Genomic DNA, 23,593 nt, shown 5'->3' with positions numbered 1-23,593 from the left:
GTCATGGAACATGCCTGGGTTGCAGGCCAGGTCCCCAGTAAGGGGTGCACGAGAGGCAACCACACACTGATGTTTCTCTTCCTCTCTTTCTCCTTCCCTTCCCCCCTCTCTAAAAATAAATAAAATCTATTAAAAATAGAAAATTAAAATAAAAACTCTTAGAATAAACTGCTATGGAACAAGGACAAAAAGGTTCTGATTTAATATGCTCATTTGTACTGATATCTGACATATGAGTTGACTAACTGAATACGTTTAGGAAAATCAACTTTATGTTGTTATTTTCTAATTTATTTTGTCAGAACACAAAGTAGAGATAACAATTGTGTATCACTTCTTCCAAATAACTCTAAGATGGGAGATAGGAAGTGGGAAACAATAGATTGCTTGGGTTTTGTTCTTAGTAGGTAAAACAACTCAACCATAAAATGCACACAGCTGTATCTAAAAGAAAAATGCAAACACAACGTAACCATACTTTATTTGACTGCATCTTATTTAGACAGCTTGCACATTTCAAATCCCATTAAGTCTCTCTCTCCAAAAGGGTATGGGACACTAGAAGAAAATTATGCAGCAATATCCAGTCATCAAACAGCAGTCCAATATTTTGAGATACACGTGATATTTTATAGATACTCAACTCATATCTGACGTCAATATAACTTATGGTTATGTCTTTACAAACCTGAAAGCCCTGTAACATTATAGCACTCATTATAGTGATGTCATGGTGCACTGAAAATTCTGATGCACTACCAATTTGTTTTTAATCTATGCTCCTGGAAAGTGATGAATTTCATGATTTTTAGACACCATAATATACACATCCAGTCTTATACATGTCAGCCAATACCATAACACAGGGCAAGGTAAAGTTAAAACACGTGACAAACAAACTCCTTTACATAGATTTGTCAAGCAAGTGGAGAGGGTAAAGGCAGAAAATATTAAAACCAATTTTCCTCTTTCTGGGGAAGAGGCAGAAAATATTAAAACCAATTTTTAATAGCAATTTTTTCTTTTCTTTTTAAAATTTTGCTGGCTTCAACTTCAAAAACTACTGTCTGGTTTCTGATCTGTGGACTTCTCTTGAGTAGTTTTAACATAAGGAAAATTATAACCAGTCCACACATCAAAAATGGTAGTATACCCGTTAGCTTCTTCAACACTAACATATATATAGCTTCATGGTAGCATGTATAAAAAATGTTCAGCAGTATTAACTGCCAAACCAGTGTCAGTGGATAGTACAGTCAGTCTTAAAGAGGCAGCACCCCTTTAAAAGAAAGTTGCACCAATTTTGCTCAGTTTTAGCCAAGTGAACTCACTGTATCAATTTTAAATGGAATTGTTTTAAGATTACGGAAGAAAAATAAAAGCCCAATACCAATGCCCCTTCAAATGCAATTGAGATTTGGTTCTGGTACTGGGTTATCATGTTGTAGGTTAAAATTTTAGTGAGCAATTTTTGCTTTCCCAATTAAAGACATAAAATAGATGTTGTTATTCAACATACACCAGTTTAACAATATGGCAACCATATGACTTTTTAGTCACATGGTTAAGGTCATATTTACAAACACCCAGTCAATTTAGCAAAACTTGGTCAATTCTGGGGGAAAAGGTCAGTAGTGATGGTTTCATTGACGACCTGCCAAAAACATAATGGTTGGAGTGAAAATCCAGCATGTATCTACTTTGGAACTGTCCCCATTAGTGAGTCAACCAAATGTATGTTCAACAATCATTACCTATGAACCAGCAAGTCAAATATAAAGTAGTGAGATAAAATCTGATAATGTAATTACTGAACTGTTTTAGTTCAGTTCTCCTCATATTAAAAATAACAAGCATGACAATGACTGGTATTCTTAAATGCTATAGACCAAATGAAGTTTGACCAAAAACATCCTCAAAATGGTTAGCTGGAAAACAGTATTGTAATGTAACCAAAATTCTGCCCATTAAACTTTCAAGAGCAATACAAAATGTAAAGGAAAAGTTTTCTTTAAAAATAAGAAACTATAAATGACCCCACCAGCAAAAAGACTTTATTTTCACCAAATCTGTGTATCTTTATTTTAAAAGTACTTGTTATCATGTTCACTTTCAAGACATTACACTGAGCAAAGAGCAGCTTTCCTTTTAAAAAATAAAAAAAAGAGACAGCAAACTTTCCTGAAAGGGGGCTTTTACCAACTGTTAATGGAGGTAGGGCTTTTAAAAATACAGTAATTATAGTCATAAAATAAAATTCCAACCAAATCCTAGAGCAGAAGTAAAGCATATCCAAATTAAAGAAAAAAAAACATAGATTCCTATAAAACATTTTCACAGAGAATGAATCTTTTTTTTTTCCATGGGTACCAAGGTTTTCCAGTTAAATAAATTATCCATCACAGGTTTCCTGACTCAATTAAAAGCAATTTCACTTTAAGATTTGTTACAGTGCACAGACTGGCCAAAACATGGTGTAACTGATAAACATGGTGATGGCTATTGAAAACCCGTAAGAATGCATTCCAAAAAAAAAAAAAATTTTCCATTTCTCCCTTTTGTTTTTCTAGGAACTAAGCAAAGCTCTCTAAAGAATTTGCTCAAATAAGTGGAAAGTATATAAAATCAGTTTAAAGTAGATACAATGCACCTTAAAATTTATTTCCAAGACCAAGAACCAAAAGCCGAAACATGTTAAGAATGAAAGCAATGTGAGAATCCTAATCAGGTGGGAAAAAATTCCAACTACATTGTAAAGCTGTTCTTCACAGCTTAGCAATAATTTTGATTAAATAAAATCATACCAGTTTACATTAATTTTCTATTCTTTTCCAAAAATTCCCTCACTCTCAAAAAAGAAAAGTGCATCCAAAACCCAGCAATTCCCGGCTCCATCAACTTTTCTCATCCGCTTTGAGCCATTTCTCAAAGATTTTCCAAGTAGATTCAACTTCTTACTTTAAAGTAAACCACTGTGTCACTCACCTGGAAAAAGTATCCAAATTATAAAAATCTGAAATAATTTATTATCAAATTTAGAATTTAAATAAAAACAAAGTTTGCTTGCAAAGGCCTTAAAAAAGGAAAAGGTAGCATGCATTTAAAAACTAGAGATGAAGACAAATATACTTATCTACACAGGCACTGGCAGACGCAATTTAATTGTTATCTTTACTCATTGTAAGACACACCCAACCCTAAATTTTTCATTCACTAATCACTGAGGTACCAATATTCAAGAATGGAAAATTTAATATTGAAAAAATAAAACCTAAAATTGAAGCTTTTCCCCCACCCCCTTCAGAAAACTATGGCAGGTTTCATGTGAAATGTTAGAATACTTAAGAGACTTTTACAATCTACATTGGCTTTTTTAAGGAACAAAAATCATGTTCCACTTACTGGTTCTGTGGTAAAATGATCACTGTGTAAATAACATTGTCAGCCGACTTTGCAAATGAACAAACAAGTCTTGGCTATCAACTGGCACATCTTGTTGGTACCAAAAAAACTCTTTAAGTTTAAAACAATCTCTTTTAATTCAGAACAAATGCGCCATGCCAAAGTGCAACAAATATTGTGCGACACTCAATGAGACACTGACAGATAAGAACTGCATGGAAATTACTAAATCCATCTGCAAAGCAATTCTGTACAAATTGCATTGCATGCAAAGGTCGATTCTGCGTGGTTGGAAAGTTGTTCCTTGATGTCAGTTTCTCAACGCAGCCACAATTTAAGTCGCAGTGCATCAACTCCATTTAAATAGTATCTGAACAGCCTCTTATCTCGAACAAAACCAAGATTTTCATAAAGTTTCAAAGCAGACTTATTCGTTATTTCTGTTTCCAAAACAACCTTTAAAAAACAAGAAAAACAAAGTTATAATGTTATATATTTGAAACTAATTTATAATTTCATAATTTGACATATCACTTATAAACAATAGATCAAATATTGTTTAAAAATATACCATAGTTGTTTTAAAATTGATGGCAACACAATAATTATTAATGATAAACAGAAAAAAACAAACATAGTCATCAAAAGTTTAACAGCAATTCTTTTTGGGGGCAGGTGGGTGGGAATACAGACATACTCTGTGCTATTTATTTCTGTGATATTTGGAATTTTTAGTAGTAAGAATATATGTTTTATACTAAAACAAAGATAGATTAGTTCGCTGTGGAGAAAAGCAGTGTGACAAAAAGATAACGGAAAGAAAAAAAGCAACAATCAATGGTTTAAGAAAATAAGCCAGTATTTCACAGTATTCACTTCGACCTTCAACTCCTATATCTTCCTTTGTTTGTCATCATTTGTCCCGGTGACAACTACCATACTTGTTTAGAGCCTGGACCAGAGTCTGCAAACTACAGCTGCTGGGTTAAATGTGCCCACCTCCTGTTACTGTAAATAAAATTTTATTGGAACACAGCCAAACCCATTTGTTTACATGAGGTCTATCCATGGCTGCTTTCTCAATTTACAAGGACAGAATTGAGTAGTTACAGCAGAGACTTATGGTCCACAAAGCCTTAGATATTTACTATCCAGCATTTTGCAGAGAAAACTTGCTGAACCTAGACCAAGGTATCCAAACTTTAGTGTACCTGGAGGGCTTGTTAATACAGATTGCTGAGCCTCACCCCCAAAATTTCTGAGTAGGTTTTGGATGGGGCCAAGAATGTGCATTTTTAAAAACTGCCAGATGATGCTGGTGCTGCTGTTCAGGGGACTGAATTCCGAGAACCACTATCTAGACATTATAAATATCAATACTTTAAACAGAGACATAAAGCATTAGTGTCTTGCTGGGTCTTTTTTAGTATTACTGAACCAAAGGCCCTGACAACGTAGATCTGATACTTTTGAATATTATGATTTTCTTTCCTTAGTTTATTTTACCCTCCTCTACCTAAATGTTTATTTTACCCTTCTCTACCAAAACATCATTTATCCCACCAACCTTTCATATTCATAGCTCTATTTGCTTTTCTATTGATTCTAAACCTACCTCACTGAGAATTATCAACAGTGTGCCAGTTACTGTGTGAATGTTATAACCCTCAGATGTTTGGAGTTGGATAAAAAAGGGCAAACATAATTAAACAGGGGCCCAAGTGAAGCCTTTGAATCTCTTCCTGTTCCAACTCAAGCTAGAATTCAACCAAAAGATGCAAATTATACAGAAAAGACTGTACCTCGACTCATCAGGTACAAAATTGAGCTCATGATCAATTCCTCCTCCATAATTCCACGCCAGTAACAAGATCTCCATCCCACCAATGCCTCAGACCTGAAGCCTGAGAGTCATCCTGGAACTTCTTTCCTGTCCACCCACATACATACATTCAAGCACTGAGTATTTTCAATTTTCTCTTTCAAATCTCTCTCAAACTGATCCTCTTCTTTCTATCCCCATCGATATCACACTCTAGTACAAGCTGCCATCAACTTTAAGTACAAGAGCCTCCTAACTCAAAAAGTCTTCCACTCTAAGTAGTGTGATTAATACTCTTGTTAACTCCCAGCTTGTCCCCAAGATAAAGTCCGTAAGTAAAGATAATCTAAAGCACAGGTGGCAAACACAACGCAGAGGGCTGAATTCAGCCCTCCACCTTGTTTTATCGGGCCTGGCACCTTGTTTCTACCTGGCGGCAGCACTGAGCTCTCACTTAACTATTAAGGAGTAGTTACATGTACACAGTCCTAAAGTTACATTTCAGCCCTTTGAAGGCAACCGCGAGGCTGATTTGGTCCCCCACCCCCCGTGAAAGTAAGCCTGACACCTGATCTAAAGAGACCTGAAAGGCCAAACAAAATCTGGCCTCTATTTACCTTGCCAACTTTATATCTCTCCCTTTGCTTTCCAATATCAACACTAAACTCAATTTCTGGAATCCACCAAGACCTTTCCTACCTTACACCTTTCACATACTCTGTGTAGAAAGAATGCTCTCCCTACCCTCCTTGCTTTCAGCCTTAGCCTGTCACTTCCAGACTGAGTGGAGTATGTCCCTTTCCTTTTATATAATGCCACAGCACTCTGCACTGCCCCTTATTCAACTGCACCCTCACCTAACATTTAAGGAGTACGTCATCTCTCCTAGTGGGTGAGCCCAACAAAGGCAGTTGATCACGGGTACCTCCTTCACAGCTTTTTCCTCTGTACTTAACATACTGCCTGACACACAGAAATCTCTGAAATATTTGTTAATTATAACATATATGTTCTCAGCACCTTTCATTATATTACATAAATAATCACATGCCAAATACAAACTTTTGAAAGATCTAAGAACAAGTAATTAATAGTTCAGGATCAAGAGAAAACATTCCAAAGAAGGCATGACATAAAAAGTTGTAGAACAAACATACTGGTTTAAGATAAGTAAAAAGTCAACAATTTCTCTCTGCTCTCAAAAAACAGAATTTAATTTCCAGTAATGTATGCCATCCAACACTCCAGTCTGGTCTATACAATTCTGAATAATTCTCCTGGTTACTTTCTAAAATTGTTTTAGGCCAGCACCTATTTACAGCTAAAATGTTAAATCAAAGCAATTAATATGAGAAACAAAACCACAACAGCACAAAATGTGGAACTGATTTCACAGAAATTAAAACAAGTAACAGTTTTTTTTTAATTAGCTAATATTAAAGGGTTACTAAGTGCTATGTAAAGTATTTTACATGCCTTATGCCATTTTACATGCATTTGTCAGTTATTTTCATAATAACCCTATAAATAAATATTAGTATCTCCAATTTACAAATAAATGAAACTCAGGGCCAGTCTTTAAATCTGAACTAGAGCTTACTAATATCCACTGTTCTATACCTCCTCCTGATTACTTTCCAGAATAACAACAACACAGCAAATGGGAGCTCTAACCTACTTAAGAAACAATAAAGGAGAATTAATATTTGGCAATCTAAAATATTCAGAACATCTGCAGCTCACTATGACTACATAAAATACACAAAGGTTTTGAATGACATAGAAAAAAATCACACAAAGGGCTAACTTTAGCTAAAATGAAGATGCTCTTGGCACACTCACATTTTCTAAACAAAGAGGTCATGTATTATTTGACAAAATAGAAAATGCCAGAAAAACATAACTACTCTTAATACTAAATCACTTATATTCTTATATATTAAAAGAGAATGTGGGTTTATACTGGAAATTCACTAACTATTCTTTTAGTCCACATCACAAGAGTATTACATAGGAAGCCAATGGATAATGAGGTTATTTTGGTTCTAAAGAGACTTGGCAAAGTTGAATTCTACTTAACAGAAAAAAAAGGATTACAGTGAAGTTCCACGAATTCTCTTAGCAACAAACCACTGTCAGACTAAGCCAAACCATTACAGTTTAGAAAGCTTTTTTAAATACATAGCCTGGGTGCTGCTGGAGGGAGGACAGGCTTCTTCACTGCTGGACCCTAAGCACTAGCTCACTGTCTGGCAGCCCACAGGCTACTTAACACTAATCCTGTTGAAAATACCATCATTGCTCTTCATAATACCCCTTTAACATTAGAATTACCACCGTACTGCACAGACAAAGAGACAGGCCATAAAAAGTTGAATGACTTGCCTACAATCACACTACTATACTAAGTGACAGAAGACAGACCTGGAAGCCAGGCTTTTCATACCCAGATCTTTAGTTAGGCTAAACTCACCCAAAAATCCTTACAGCTTAAATAACTCCATTTTACTCTGTTTTTTACCTAGCAGCCTCAGTCTCATAGCCAAAATGTGTTTCCAGTTAAACTAAAAATGTTGAACATACAATTATTAGACACGAAAACCTTAAAAGTCATCCTGTACATTATCATAAGACATATGATAATGTTAACATGTAATAGGTTATTTAAATAAATTAGGCCATTACTGGTGAGAATGTGAACTGGTACAGTCTTTATGGAAAATAGTATGGAGGTTCCTCAAAAATTAAATATAAAACTATCATGTGACCCAGCAATCCCACTTCTAGGTATATACTTGTACATCCAAAGGAACCGAAATCAGAATCTGAAATCACTATCTGCGCTTCCATGTCCATTTCACAGCATTATTCACAATAGCCGAGATATGAAAACAGCTTAAATGTCCATCAAGATATGAATGGATGAAGTAGTATATATATACAATGGAATATTTTTTAGCCTTAAAAAAAAAGAAAGCCTGACATTGTGTCAACATGAATGAACCTAGAGGTTCACCAAGTGTTAAGTGAAATACGTCAGACATAAAAAAACAAGTACTGCATGATCTCACTTACATGTTGAAACTGAAATGGTCAAACTCAGAGAAGCAGAGAGTAGAATGGTAGTTGCCAGGAGCTTGGGGGTGGGGGAAATGGAAGATATCGGTCAACTAAAAATGTTTTAAGGTCACATAGTGCACACTTCCACTCTATTAAGAAATTTTGATTCTGGTGTATTCTCATCATATGAATTAGTACTGAGTATTAATATCATAGTAATCATACCTTAAGTATGAAAATAATTTAAAAATTTTAATTTCCAGAGGTGAGTTACCAAAGACACCTACAGATTAAAAAGTAAAGCACTATTCGTGCTCTTCAATCACCTGCTCCATTCTAAATTATTTCATAAAAAGTACATCAGATTACATGGCCACCAAGTGGGTTCATTATTTTAGGTACATAAGACTTACTCTAAAAATTACATTTCAGAAACTCACTCATGCTATTTGCATATGTTTTCCGTACTACCCTCCCAATGTAAAACACAAACCCAAGATGCTTATTCTAGTAGCCACAACAAGCCTGTTAGAAAACAGGACGTAAACAAATTTAAGCCAGATCAGCAATATAGGTAATGTATTTCTTATTCATGAAGCAATGAATCTAGTTGTTTCTTTTTTATGCTGTAACTTTTTAGTCAAGCTATATAAAAATGAAAAGAACTTTAGTTAATAAGTTGTTTTAACATGTCTAATTCTGATATAAAAAGTTAGGGAAGTCATAGTAAAGAAAAATAAAAACATATGGAGAGTATATCATTATTATTTGGGCAAAAATCTAATCCACAAAATATATACATACATCTCAAGTCTATGATTACTAACTTTGGTTTAACTGACTCTGAATTTATCTTAAAATGACAAGTGGCAACCAAAAGCAATATAAACATGACTCAAGGCCATAAATTCTGCAAACAGAATGGAAAGTAAAAATTGCCCAGATGTGCATGGGAAGGCTTCATTAAAGTTTCCAAATGTATCTGTTAATAGGTTCATGTATTTTATAATATCTATTTTTGTAAGAATAAGAAAAAAAACCCTGCACTACAACCTAAGTAGTAGCAAAGGTCATTTAAAACCCTTCTCAAATATTGTTCTGAGATTTTATCAAAATTCCTTAATACTTTAAAAGAAAGGTTAGTCTAAATTAATGAAAGTAAAATCACATATTTATGTTTTATAATTGTTCACTGTATTCTTAGAGAATTATAATTTCTGAGTTTTCCTCAAAACAATGAATTATATACAGAACTACTTTTACATATAATTTTGCTTTTACCAAAAGGCATTTTAACAACTTAGTTAACCCTTCAGATACATTTTTCCATCTTAGTACACATGGAACTAAGTAAGGCAACTGCTGTTCCTAGAAAGGAGGTGCAGATAAGATACTAGAAACAAAGAACTAATCATTCAGCAAAGACTGGTTCAACAAAGTACTTCTAAGAACCACACACTCTATCATAAACGCCACCCTAAGAATACCGAAGTAAACATGAAAAAGCATCTCTGCTCTGCTTAGCTGCTAAGACACAGACTCTGTGCAGGAAAACTTAGGCAAAGTACAGTAGTCCTCCCTTATCTGCGGGGAATATGTTCCAAGACCCCTATAGTGGATACCTGAAACCATGGGTAGTCCCCTACCCTACATATACTATGCTTTTCCTTATACATACACATGTATGATAAAGTTTAACTTATAAATTAGGCAATTTCACAGGTAGAAGATTCGTTCTTACTGTAGATCTCAGCAACCTCAACATACAATTTTTAAATTGAGAACTTTCACCTTTTCACTTAAAGGAAGCACTGCACTCACTTTATGGCTTCTCTTCGGCATACGTAAACTGCCAGCATACCACTCTTGTACTCTGACGCCACTACTAAGTAAAATAAGGACTACCTGAATACAAGCACGACAATACTGCAACAGTCAATCTAATAACCAAGATGGCTACTACACGACTAAAGGGCAGGTAAAATACACAGCCTGTATACAGTGGACAAAGGGATGATTCAAATGGAGCAGCACATTGCCGGTGTGAGATTGCCACATGCTATTCAGAACTGCAGGCAAACTAAAACTTATGAACTGTTTATTTCTGAAATTTCCCATTTAATATTTTCAGATCATACTTGACCACAGGTAACTGAAACCCGAAAGCAAACTGCAGATAAGTGGGGTTGATTATATTACAAAAAGGGAAGTCAAGAAAATCAGAGAAGGTGCAGAGGATTGTGTCCAGAAGGATTAAAATAAATTAAAGAGGCTGCTGATATTTGAACTGGGTATTAAACTGAGAAGTATTTTAATAAGCAGAGGAGGACCAAGAAGCTACCCTTTCAAGCAAATAATCAGTTAGAAAGTAGTTACAAAGGAGTAGAGGAGGAAGAAAAGAAACCAAACGGGATGAAATGGCAATAGAAAGTGGAACCAACAAACATACTACTATAAAAAACTAAAAGGAGAGATGTCTGGTCAAGATAGTTGCATAGGTAAACACATCAAAATTACTACTAAATATAGAACAACCATCACTAAGAACTGTCAGAAATCAAGTTGAATGGAAATCTGACAACTACCAAATTCAAGAAACCATATTTACCCAGACAGGTAGGAGGGGCAGATACACAGAACCACCAGTCCCACATCCCTGAGTGGTGGATAAAACTTCAGAAGGGTTATCTTGGGAATGAGGAGCCCCACCCCACAGGTCCAGTCCCAGGAAGATAAGTCCCCACAACTTGTGGCTGCAAAATCCAGTGGGGACTGAGTTGGTGGAACTGCTGGAGTCCCAAGCTGTTCCCCTTAAAGAGCCCACAAATGGACTTAATCAGACTGAGTTCCAGCACCCCAGGGTAGCAGCTTGAAAGGCACCAGTGGCATACAGAGAGGGACTGAAGTGTCTGGTATCAAAGTGAGAGCTGGGGGACAGCTTTTGCCTAGACAGAAAAGTGGGCAGAGGCCATAGTACCTTTTCTGAACACTCTCCATATAGCCACAGAGCCAGCGGGAGCCACATCTAAGAATCGATCAACCTGGATAACACTATTAGCCCTACCCTGGAGATTCCCTGAGGCTCCATCCCACCCAACCTATAGGCCCACCCAAACTGTTAACAGTAGATTTTCCATATGAATGGCAGATCTTGACTCATGCTTCACAACTTCCTAAATCCTATCAAACAAACAATAGCTGGCCTCAATAATCCCTAGCCCCTAAACCTCTTAAGTGGCTCCAGGCCCAGCACTAGCAGCAGCCAGCCTAGATTCACAGCTTGGCTTTGCCTGGGAATCTCCAAGCCCTTGCACAAGTAGCAGCCATCTCAGATTGCATTATAGCTCAGACAGGGTGGCTCCAGGCAGAACACAGGTGGGGGCTGACCTTGGCCTGCACCACACAGGAAACTCCAGTGCTTGAGCACCCAGTGGACAGCTATAGACCACATCGGAGCACCACCATCCTGGCCCTGCATATCTGATACTCCATGTAGGGCAGAGGTTGGCAGCTAGTGGTCACAGCCAGGCTTTGCAACAAACTGGCCTGAGTAAATCCCTCCCATTGACCTGCCAATGGCAATCAAGGTTCAACTACAAGAGGAGGATGTACTAGGCCCACTCAAAGGGTGTACCTCGAGCACCCAGCCTGGGTGATAGGGGAGGCTGTGACACTGGACCCTACAGTACACCTACTATGTTAGGCCATGCTATCAATACAGGTAGTCACAGCAACTGTACCTAATACATAAAAACAAACACAGGGAGGCTCCCACAACAGGGAGACAAAGAAACATGGCCCAGATGAAAGAACAAATCAAAACTCAAAAAAAAGAGAGAACTAAACAAAATGGAGATAAGCAATCTATCAGATGCAGAGTTCAAGTAATGGTTATAAGGATGCTCAAGGAACTTACTGAGTACCTCAACATGATAAAAAATGATCCAACAGAAACAAATGATACACTAAGTGAAATAAAGAACAATTTACAGGCAAACAACAGTAGAGTGGATGAACCTGAAAGTCAAGTTGATGATTTGGAACACAGAAAAACAACCAGTCAGAACACTAAGAAGAAAAAAGACTCCAAACCCCCCCCAAGAATATTATAAGCAGCCTCTGGGATAACTTCAAGAATTCCAACATTCACTTCATAGGGGTGCCAGAAGGAGTAAAGAAAGAGCAAGAAATTGGAAATCTACCTGAAAATATAATGAAAGGAAACTTCCTTAATTTGGTGAAGGAAATAAACATGCAAGTCTAGGAAGCACAGAGAGTCCCAAACAAGATGGATGCATAGAGGCCCACTCCAAAACACATTATAATTAAACTGCTAAAGGTTAAAGATAAGAGAATCTTAAAAGCAGAGAGAGAAAAGCAGTTAGTTACCTACAAAGGAACTCCCATAAGACTATCAGCTGATTTCTCAAAAGGAACTTTGCAGGCTAGAAGGGATTGGCATGAAATATTCAAAGTCATGAAAGGTGGGGACTTAGCCAAGATTGTTCTACCCAGCAAAGATATTGTTTAGAATAGAAGGGCAGATAAAGAGCTTCCAAGACAAGAAAAAACTAAAGGAATTCATCATCACCAAACCTTATTACATGAAATGTTAGAGGGACTTATTTATGAAAAAGAACATCGAAACTATAAACAATAAAATGGCAATAAAATATCTATCAACAATTAAATCTAAAAAACAAACTAAGCAAGTAAGAAGAACAGAGACAGAATCATGGATATGGAGACCCTTTTGGTGGTTGCCAGATGAGAGGTAGTGTGGGGGAATGGGTAAAGAGGTGAGGGGATTAAGAAGTACAAATAGATAGTCACAGAATAGCCCTAGGGATATAAAATACAGTAGAGAAAATGGAGTAGTCAAAGAACTTACACACATGACCCACGGACATTAACAAAGGTGTGGAGAATGCCTGAGGGAGTAGGGGGTTCTGGATGAAGAGGGGCAAAGGGGGAAAAATTGGGACAACTGTAATAGAATAATCAATAAAATACAATTTAAAATGTTAAAAAATTAAAAGGAAAAGGGGGATAGAAGAGTTTGTTCCTATTCTAGTTGTATGGTTTAAAACTCAATGAAAGAAAGGGAAAATAAAATCCTTATAAAGAGTAAATGAGAGTTCTATCCCTTCATACAGCAAATCCTTTACCTGAACATTTTTTTAAAGCATGAAAGAGTCTAATTCAGAAGCAGAGCTATTCACACTGCAGAAACCATCTATTTAAAACCATACAACTAGAATAGGTTCATGAAACCATTCCCATTTCAGTCTAAGATTAAGTACTACTCACTGTTTCAAAAGAAATACGATCAGAGTCAAGTTTTTAGGCCCACAATGAAAAGATTATTTCTACCACAAAATATATCACTAATTTAGGATTTAACCTCAGACTAAATATAACCAAAATCTCCATATCCTTTCTCCCAACTTTCAAAGAAAAACCAATACTATTTAAATATCTGATCAGTTAAATAAAGCATGTCTCACAGGTACCTAACTAGGATAACTCAGAAAAGGCTTAACCGTAAGGAACATAATATTTCCTGCTCATAGCATCCCTGTTAACTGGAAACCACTCTACTCAGTAGCAGTAGGAAACCAAAACATGGTCTCACCACACCAAAGTTTCTCCAAACTGTTACATGCTATTTTTTGCAAAGCTTGACATTCTTCTTGATGAGCTGTTTAAGCCAGTGTGGCTATGGCCCAAATACATAGATGTATACTCATAAACGTATGCAAATTTTAGTTACCAGCCATGTAAATTATCAAGGTCACTGTACCTTTTACTTTTTGATATTAAAAGCTGCGAACAATATGAGATCCTCCACCATGTGTAATTATCTTATTTGGAGTAAAATTAAATATCCTTAAATCCCAGGACTTCTCTGTGCTGCTTAGTATGTCTGTAGGCCTTCACACACAACCACCATTTAGTGTGATCTGTCAGAATACAAACTAATGTGAACAAGAAGCATGAGAATATTCTGCGGTAAATCTCTATATTCTGACATGGAAATGTGTTCATGAGATAGTTAAATGGAAAAAGTATTACAGAATAATAATTATGATTTGATTTTTATAAAAAAGTATTACATATTTGCATACAGGTGTGCTTAGAAAATGGGAAGATGCATATGCATATTGAAAGATTAATAGTAGTTGTAAGTGGAAAGATGAATGAAGAGTTGAAGAGCATGAGGACAGTGAAAGAGACTTTATAAAACAAAGTGTACACACACACACACACACACACAAAATGGTTAACGATTGTGTCTAGATTTTGTACAAAACAAACAAAAAAAACTTAAAAAAAAGTAACCAAGACAAGTAACTTATTAATGTCAATCTGTTGGGAAAAAATACTCGATTTCAAGTATATTGTAAACTTTCTAAGGCACATTTGCCCTCCAATAATAAAGACAACTGTCACTTGTTTTGCTCACAAAGTTACTATACATAAAAATGCAACTTTGTTCCTTCTCAGTTATCATTGCTAAATAGACATCTATACTTCCCCTAACTTATTCTTTCCCAAATTATTCAATAGTAAATCTTAACATTCCCAACCATTACCATTATTTATTGAACATCTACCATGTTTAAAGCCCAGGGCTACAGCATACAAAGAAATTATACTTGCCATCAGGCCTTACAAACAAGCTGAAAAGAGATGCTCTTAGATTAATATACAGACAGCTCTACATTTAAAAAGTGGTTGTCTTCCCCCCACCAAACATTATCATTATTTAATGTTAAAAGGTATTTTTCAAATATGAGGTGATAGTTAGCCAACAGCTAAAAAAATATTTAGAGAGAAAATAAGGCTTATATGCAAGTAAATTACGATAAGGTTTGCAAAAAGAGCTACCTTAAATAACTGATAACAAGTCCTCTGAATACCAATTCCTCTGAGTATAAATTATTTACTGAAAATGTCTAAGATTTCAGCTTTACATTTTGACACAAAACAAATTTTAGCTCCCATTAACATCTTAAAATTTATTCTAGGTCAAAATTCATGTGTGTTTAAATAATGTATAATTTCAGTACAAGCTGTATTTGTACAGTAATAGTTTGTAATAAAACCTGCAGTACAATTATTATGGACTACTTATAAAAAATATACAGTAGAATACTGCCCAGGATAAAAGGTCTTAAACATTTAGAAAGACTTACCTCATCACAGTCTCCTTCAACCATGGCATATATAGCTTTCTTAACCAAGTTAGTACCTAGAACATAGATCTGAGTATTAATGAAGGAAAAATGTAAGTAGTTTCTTAAAGATAGCTAAATTATAATATCATAATAGACAGATATGTCAAATGCTGAGTTCTACCCTGAATGCAGATACACATATTATCTCAACTCAAAGTGAGAAAAATTTTAGATTTAAAATGAGAGGCCAACAGAACCTACACATAGCAACATAGTAAGTTTCCTCTTGAAAGACCTAAGTCCTGACATATTCCTTTTTCTCAGGTGTAATCATTTGCTCCAAGCAGTAGTTTGTGCTATTCTGTTTGAAGGGAAAAGGGAAAAAAGAAAAAAGCAAGATATAGTACAGCCGAGCAACCCAGGAACCTCTTGAGCTGGCCAGGACTCAATACATGACCTTTGAACCAATCTTGCCAAAGATCATACCAGAACTGCTATGATTTAAAACAGGCCCAAGACACTGGGTTGGTTCCTACAAACCTTATAATGAGCCTAGGCACACTAAAGTCTGGCACTCCCAAATGATGTCAGAGGTATGTCTGCAAATGCCTAGCAAAACATATCCTAGTTTGGGGTCAGATATATTTGGTACACTAAAGGGCAAACAACTGCCAAATGTGATTTTAGGAGAAGAAAGAAATCCACATTTTATAAGAAATCTCTTAATTCTCAAAACATGAGCAAACATGCATTATATGGGCCAAATAAAATGTCTGAGGGCTAGGATACAACCCTCAGGCTGCTGGCTTCTGCCCTCTGAAATAGCCATTTGCCTACCATTTGCCATGAGTTCACATCAGCTCTTTTTAATGCATCAATGTCTCAAACTTGACTTATATATTAAGCCTGATTCATTAAAAATCTTAGTGGTAAACTATAACATTTTAAGTCGGTTAAACCTAATGTAGTAAGTCAACCTATTCATAATAATTTCCTATGATATCTAAGAGTCTGCCTTACACTGGACAATAACACTAATAATTGAAAAAAAAAAAAAAACTACAAGTGACAAAACTGTTAGTAATTAAGTACTGCTACGGCATCAAATATTCTTTCCTGAATGCGAACTTAGCTTCAGTATATCCCAGAATTTGACATACTCAGACAGCTGCTGGTCTACCTGATCTTTCATCTTGAACAAAGAGCCAGTAGTTCCTAAACACTAGGACAGGCTTACATCACTGTCACCTGGGGAAGCTTCAGCCCTGCTTCTAACAGGACAAACAAGATTCTCAGGGGGAGGGGCCCAAGTATTTGTTTTTAAACTACCCAGATGACTCTAATGGCCCTTATAAGATTAACTAAAAAATGCCAACAAAGGAAGACCCACGAAAGAGATGATTGGGAACAGAGAGAATTCTTTTTGCAGGTCTTCCCTGAATTGTTAATATATAGTGTTTGATAACTAGTACTAAATAATGGTTAACAATTTCTCCATAATTTTGCCTTCACTGAGGTCCACTTCACCCAAGTACAGACAGCTGCTTGAGGACTATGATCAAGTACCCTAATAATGCTACCAAAAACTGCAGTACTTAGTATATAAAAAAGCATTCTGAACAAAAAAAATGTTTGGAGGTAAAAAAAAGGTCACCTGCAAACAAAACAAGACCAGAGGCATGGATACATGGAAGAGACTGACAGATCTCTGAGTGCAGGGGGTGGGGGTGGAGAGAATGGAAGAGATTAGTGGAAGAACATGCATGCATAGCCCGTGGACCCAGACAACAATGCAGTAACGGCCGCAGGGCAGCGGGGAATGGGGGACATCTGTAATGGTATCAACAATTAAAAAAAAAAAGGTCACCTGCTACTTATTAGACAGATAATCTCTCAATTAAATCAATACAAAATTCACTGAAAACATTTTAAAAATAGTTTGAAATAAAAACAATCTTAGCATCATGCTCATTTCTACATATTTACATTTAAGTCTTTTGCTTCAAAAACAAAAAAGAAAAATAACTTAATGCATTCTTTTAGTTACATAATATTTTTCTTACCAATGCCATTCCTCCTGTATTTGGAATCCACAGCTAACATGGCTATATAACCTCTGCGGAACATCTTTTTGTGCATGTCCAACTTGCAAACGATGGCACCTACACACTCCTCCCCTACCATGGCCTTAAAAATAAACAAACAGTTATGAAGAACATACTGCCATCAGGTACTTCACCCAGGGAAATAGCAACCAACTAGTGGTCAGCATTTTTGAGGGAGGAAGAAATAATGAGAATTCTAGTGAGAGAGCAGACGTTTCAGAAATCCCAAAGCTCCTTCAAATGTTCTAGTTTTAAAATCTTTCAGTAGTCTTTAGAACATAAATTTCTTTTGCTTATTATCAAAGCATGGGGGGGAGCAAGAATTCCACAATGTAAACATTTGAGTATTTTATAAAAGGGTTCTAATTATAATTAGCTTTAAAAGAGATTTAAAATTACAATTATTTGTAATAAAGACCTACATATTTAAGACTTGGGAAAGGGAAAATATGTGATAATAGTTTCGTTAAAAAGTGTATTCATTAAAATATGATAAAATACTGTTAAAACCGCTTATCAGCAGAGTACAATAGTTTAAAATTTAATTATAATAAAGCATTAGTGAAGATATGACATAATATTTATACTTGAATAGTAGAGTTAGAGTTTGATGAGGGAAAAAAATGTAAAATTTTCAGAAAAAGGATTGTTTTAAGGTATTCCTTGGATCCTACCCAAGGGGTTTTTATTATTGAGGTACTACAAAGATTAGAGATACAATGGTCTCACTTTTAGGACACTCTTGGCAGTGTGAGTCATTGTCATACAGCTCACAGAATACCTAGAACTCAATACGAGAGCTTTCAATTTTACCAAAAATGTACAGCTTTCCAGAGTCTTTAAGATCCCCAGTGTCACCACTGAAAATATTTTTCAAAAATTCCATCACTGATAGAAAGTTCCAGTGATATGGTATTCTGGTAAATGTAAATAGGGAAATAGCTCCAACTGTTTAATAATGTTTCAGTGGGAAATACTTGTTTGCTGTAAAGAGTCTTCATTAAAAAAAAATTAAAATTTGAAATTCTCTTAATGAAACTGACTTTTCAGAAGAAACTATTTCAACAAAAAAAAACAGGAATGGATTAAAGATTATTAAGCAGAATCCAATTTACATTTCTTAATACTTATTTTAATTTAAATTTGTTGTGAGATTTTTTTAGTTCATCATTTTATAAAATGCATTAAAAGCCCTTGGCTTAAAAAAAAAACCAAAAAACTGTGGAGAAATCTTTTAGGCAAGATCATTTTAATCCATTTCATGCAAACCTCAACCTCAACTAGGTCAGGAAAATCCTTTTGAAGGAATATGAAATTCAACAATCCACACTAATTAATTTGTTTTATCACATAGCCCTATTTTGAGCCAACAAACCTCTAAAATTATTTCCATTTCAATCATAATAAATCAATCTGATGCTCTCAAAATCTTTTGAAAACTAAAATTTCTTTCTGTATTAACACCTGAAATATACACAACAGTTGAACAAATCTGACAGCATTTTCTGATATGAAAACTCACTTCAAAAATAGGTGTGGTTGTATCAGTGTGTGTACGTGTCACAGAACAAATAGTACATTAAAAAAAAATTTGGACCTAACCTCATTAGCTAGGGAAATGGAAAGCTATATAAATCTATAATACAAAACTGTAGAAGAGCCATTCTTCAGTTAATAAACCGTCCAGAAGAGGAAAACTTTAAAACCACCAGATACAATACAGCTGGACAATACTTTCAAATTAGAAATTTCAAATCTTCTTTGTCCTTTGACCAAGGAAGTAAAAACCAAACAAAGCATATTAGTTCCCTCTAGGACTAGATTGATTTCTTCCTGATTTAAGAATCTATAGGAGCAAAAACCAAGTTGTTTTTATACATTATTACTAACAGGATGTTGGTAGTGAGGAAGCTCAATGCTATTTTTTTCCTGGTAAATTGCTGATAAATATACGCTTACAAGAATCACTAAACTGCTTGTCGATTTTTCCAAAAAGATTCTACACATACATTTGGAACACAGGCATCAAACGTGTTCTTTTTTTCAGATGGGAACTGAAAAATTCCAGCAAGGTTAAGACAACTCTAAAGGCCAAAGGCTTGTCAATCTACAGTACTTGAAAAATATAAATTGTATGAATTAGAGATTCCCAAATTCCAGAACACTAAAAATAGGAAAGAAGTGTTTCCAGAGGAAGCCGGAAAGTTAAACTTAGAACAAATAAACGGAAGTATTATACATCACTGGTAATAAGTTTAAGAAGTTTGAAAACACACCTACAACTAAAAATACCATGAACTCAAAAAGATGTAGTGAGAAATTAGTTAAGTACACAGTAACTGACAGTGCCTCCCATTTGTATAATACTCTTTCACATGTTGCAATTATTAGGAAGAATAACAAAATGTAATTCTGTTAGTCAAATATAATCAAGTACTGGCAATTTTCTAAGGTCCAACCTCATTTATTCCATTTAATCCATTACAGGTTACTCATGAAAACCAGGGACAGTTTGGAAATTTCTAATCACTGAGATTGATTTGGGTAAGAACAATGTATCCCTTGATGAAGTATAACTTGGTGACAATCATGTTCAATGAATGGGTCAAGGTTATGTCATTTTTCAGGTTCTTGTTTCCATGAGGCCAGGAAATTTGGGTTCTAGCATTACCTCTCTGACACTAAATATCTAGATATTTAAACATTGTAAAGTCACTCTGGTCCTTACTTTTTTGCATTAAAAAAATAAAGTTGAGCTATATTATCTCTAGGGTCCTTTATAGTTTTAAAATGATATGATTTAAAATAAACACATACACTTAAATTTGTTTCATGTAGTTCTCATAGGAAATTCAAAATTTTAAAATGCCAATATAAAGGCTCCACCGCTACAATGGCCTCTAATTGTTTAGCTATTGCTTTATGTTCCATACCACTAGATTATATTTGCACTAGTAAACCTCTATAGGTCAAGCACTTGCGCATATCTCCAATTCTAGATATTCAGAATTTAATGTTAAACTGACTCTCAAGGGCTAAAGTACAAAATAACTGGTGAACTGGGAGGAGTCTACATAAAATCAAAATTAGAGTTTACTAATACTAAATTTATCAGGGTCTAAAATGGCAGACAAGTTGAGAGAGGCCTAGATAGTATCAGAACTCAAAAGTTTACTAAATATCATATACTAGGGTGGGCAGAAGTAGGCTTACAGTTGTTCGTATGAATAGTGATACAATAATTAATAAATAATACAATTGTTTCACATATCCACGACTTTAAACCTATTTTTGTCTACCCCTGTATATACCCAACTATTTTCTGAAATTAACAGAAACACATATACTATTTCAATTCAAAGTGTAACTCAATTGTACACTTCTGTGGGTTAATTTAAATCCAGTAAATAAATCTGTAATTTTTAGTAATTACAATGGCATTTTATATGACGTTTATAACAGTGCCAAAATATCATTTTCCCATTTTTTGATACAATGGTTAGAATCTTAAGAGGAGTTTCATAGAATATAAACTAGTTTCCACGATTAAAACAAATGTACTAAACTGAAGTTTAGCACAGGAAACACAGAAAATAGTAGAACTACAATGCTAAGGATATATTTTCAGATTACCACTAAACTACAGAATGAAAAAGATGGATTTCTGAAGTATCGTTATCGTTAAAACGTCTTGCAGAGAATTAGCAAATGCAACTAAATCAATGCTGAAACAATAAACAGTGGCAGTGGCTTTTCCTTTTACATATCATAAAATCCTCCTTAAAAGCATGTTGCCTTTCAGTCAAATTCAATGGAAACAACATGCTTGTGAGCACCTGATACAAAGCATATATCTGCAGTTAATATTTAAGTGAAGGTTTCAAACAGAATAAAATTGGTAAATATAAATGGAAAGAAGCTACTATGTAAAGTTTTAAAAACTTGTTCAGCTTATTTGTAGCCAGGTTTTTTTGGCTTACACACAAAGATTTTTGCCAATTATACTTCCCACAAGCCAGTGTTACTACTAGTATTTAGGCATATCTATGACCAGTTTCTTAAAACATAATACACCAGTAAGTTAAAAAAATTAAAAAGGAAACACTTTTCCCCTAGAAACCCACTTGGAAAAAGGCAGGTATCTGGATGTGGAATTTAGTAACAATTTCACACTTAGTTTCCTACATTTCGCAAAAAGGTATTTTGTTCAAGTTTCAGTTTTTCAGCCACCAGAAGTGTGAATAGCGCCTTCTGCAATCAAGCACCAGAAAGCAGGCTGGCTACAACTGTTAATTGTCCTGTTGAAGGAAAAGGAAACAATCTCCATAATGATAGAATACGCTTGTAAGATTTAATTCTCCAATGTGACCACATTAAGTTTACTGACAATCATGTTCACCAAAACATGTTTATGCATACACTCTTCCCTGATTATAGCTGTAATTGAGAGATTAATAAGGTCTGCAACGAACAGAATCATGTTCAAATTAAATGATTGCAAAGTACTCTGAGAATGAGGGAGGGTAATTAAAGAGGTTAAACATTATTATAAGCTAATGCAAACAGGATACAAAGCCCCCAACACGCAACGTACAGGCTTGTTGCATTTACATCAGTATCAAGTTAACCGAGCTCAAGAGGTCTCACCTTGCGAAGTTTCATTAAATAACTAGGAGCGTGTACACGCACTCAACATCACGTCAGGTACTAGGAAATGCAGCGCAGATCCACTGCCACTCTGCCCTCACACTCCCTGCCCTGCGCGGCCTGGGTCTCTCTGCTGGGTTCACCCTCTTTTCATTCCATCCCACTTACCAAGAAACATAGCTGTGGCCAGTTGTGGATAAAATATCTATAGGTATAAATGGAGTAGGGTTCAGACAGATCTTTGGTGATCAGTCTCATGATATCGGGCATTTGTAGCTCGGATTCATATCGGACATAACGTATCGTCCGATCCTCCCCAGGCTCAACCTCCCGGCCCGAGGGGCTTCTTAAACTGCAGCCGGCGGTCAGGGAAGAAGACAGCAGCCGCACCTGCTCGTCTTCCTCCTCCTCCTGCTCCGCGCCCTCCGCCAGTCCATTGCGGGCCGCCGCTGCCTCTGCGGGGCTGGGGAGCGCAGTTCTTGCATTACTGGGGAGGCAGTGAGGGGGACTCTCGCCCGAGTGTACCCCGGATCCTTTTGTTGCAGTCGCTCTGGGGCCCCCGTCAGGGGTGGCCGTGGTCGTGGCCGCCTCGGCCGCGCTTAAAACCTTGCTCTTGAGAGACGCGGCCGCCCGGAGGTGCCGCAGTTCAGGGCTGATCAGTCCGTTGAGCTGCAGCTGCTCCTGCGGTGGCTGAGGGCACCGGAGACACGGATGCCCCTTGGCCGCCGCCGCCTCGCTGCCCGCCGCACTCCTGCCGCCGCCGCCTTCGTGCTCCTCGTCGTCCTCCTCGTCCTCGCTGCAGCAGACGAGGGCGGCCCCCGCCGGGAAGGGACAGCGGGGCTCAGCCACTGCCGAGGCCGGAGGTGCCGGTGGTGGGAGGAGGCTGCTAGGCCCAGGCGGTACCTCCGCCATCCTAGAGGCGACACAAACCGAGAGCGGAGGCCATGAGACCGAGCCGACCAGAGCGGAGCAAAGGGGGCGGCGGGCGGGGGACAGAGGAGGTGGGGGAAACAAAGGCAGAAATCGTACCCCACAGAGGCGTCCCCCCAATTCTGCGGCTCCCCCCGACCCCCTCACGCTCTTCAGCGCCGCCCAGCTGCTCAGCCGGCCACCGTCCCCGTGTGCCCGGGCCCATCCACCAGTCCTGTCACCGCTGCCCCTCCCTGTCCCCTCCGCGGGGCTCACCCGGCACAAGTCCCCGCCGCCACTGCCACCACTCCTCTTTTTCCTCAGCCGCTGCCGCCGCCTCCTTCGCCGCCGCGGCCGCCTCCACCGCCAAGGCTCACACTCAGCCGCCGTCGCCGTAAAGCGCCTCGGCTGTTACCCCGGGTAAAGTTTCCTGGGCCTGGCTTTACGACACTTCCCTGCCTGCCGGC

The 23,593-nt window shown here is 36.9% G+C and overlaps 1 protein-coding gene across 1 annotated transcript; it reads right to left on the bottom strand.

Moving 5' to 3' along the window:
- Positions 1-456: 456 nt before the first annotated feature.
- NAA30 (N-alpha-acetyltransferase 30, NatC catalytic subunit) lies at positions 457-23,560 on the bottom strand. Its single transcript, XM_045822520.1, has 5 exons — positions 23,403-23,560; positions 22,386-23,130; positions 17,529-17,652; positions 15,484-15,539; positions 457-3,858 (listed from the first exon to the last, which is right to left on the bottom strand). Exons 2-5 carry the CDS (start codon positions 23,127-23,129, stop codon positions 3,721-3,723), a joined length of 1,062 nt encoding a protein of 353 aa, XP_045678476.1. The 5' UTR covers position 23,130; positions 23,403-23,560; the 3' UTR covers positions 457-3,720.
- Between the last annotated feature and the right edge of the window lie 33 nt (positions 23,561-23,593).

The sequence above is a fragment of the Phyllostomus hastatus genome, unplaced genomic scaffold (genome assembly GCF_019186645.2).
Source record: "Phyllostomus hastatus isolate PE091 unplaced genomic scaffold, TTU_PhHast_1.1 phas_scaffold_501, whole genome shotgun sequence".
Classification (NCBI taxonomy): Eukaryota; Metazoa; Chordata; class Mammalia; order Chiroptera; family Phyllostomidae; genus Phyllostomus; species Phyllostomus hastatus.
The sequence above is the reverse complement of the archived record's forward strand: the minus strand, read 5'-3'. Positions and strand labels throughout refer to the sequence as shown.

Bases quoted from the DNA above. Each gene is read 5' to 3' on its own strand.
- NAA30 (XM_045822520.1), bottom strand. From the start codon at position 23,129: ATGGCGGAGGTACCGCCTGGGCCTAGCAGCCTCCTCCCACCACCGGCA. The intron at 17,653-22,385 runs GTAAGTGGGATG...TTTATTTTTAAG, and splicing joins GGCCACAGCTATGTTTCTTG to GCCATGGTAGGGGAGGAGTG. The intron at 15,540-17,528 runs GTAAGAAAAATA...TCTATGTTCTAG, and splicing joins ATACAGGAGGAATGGCATTG to GTACTAACTTGGTTAAGAAA.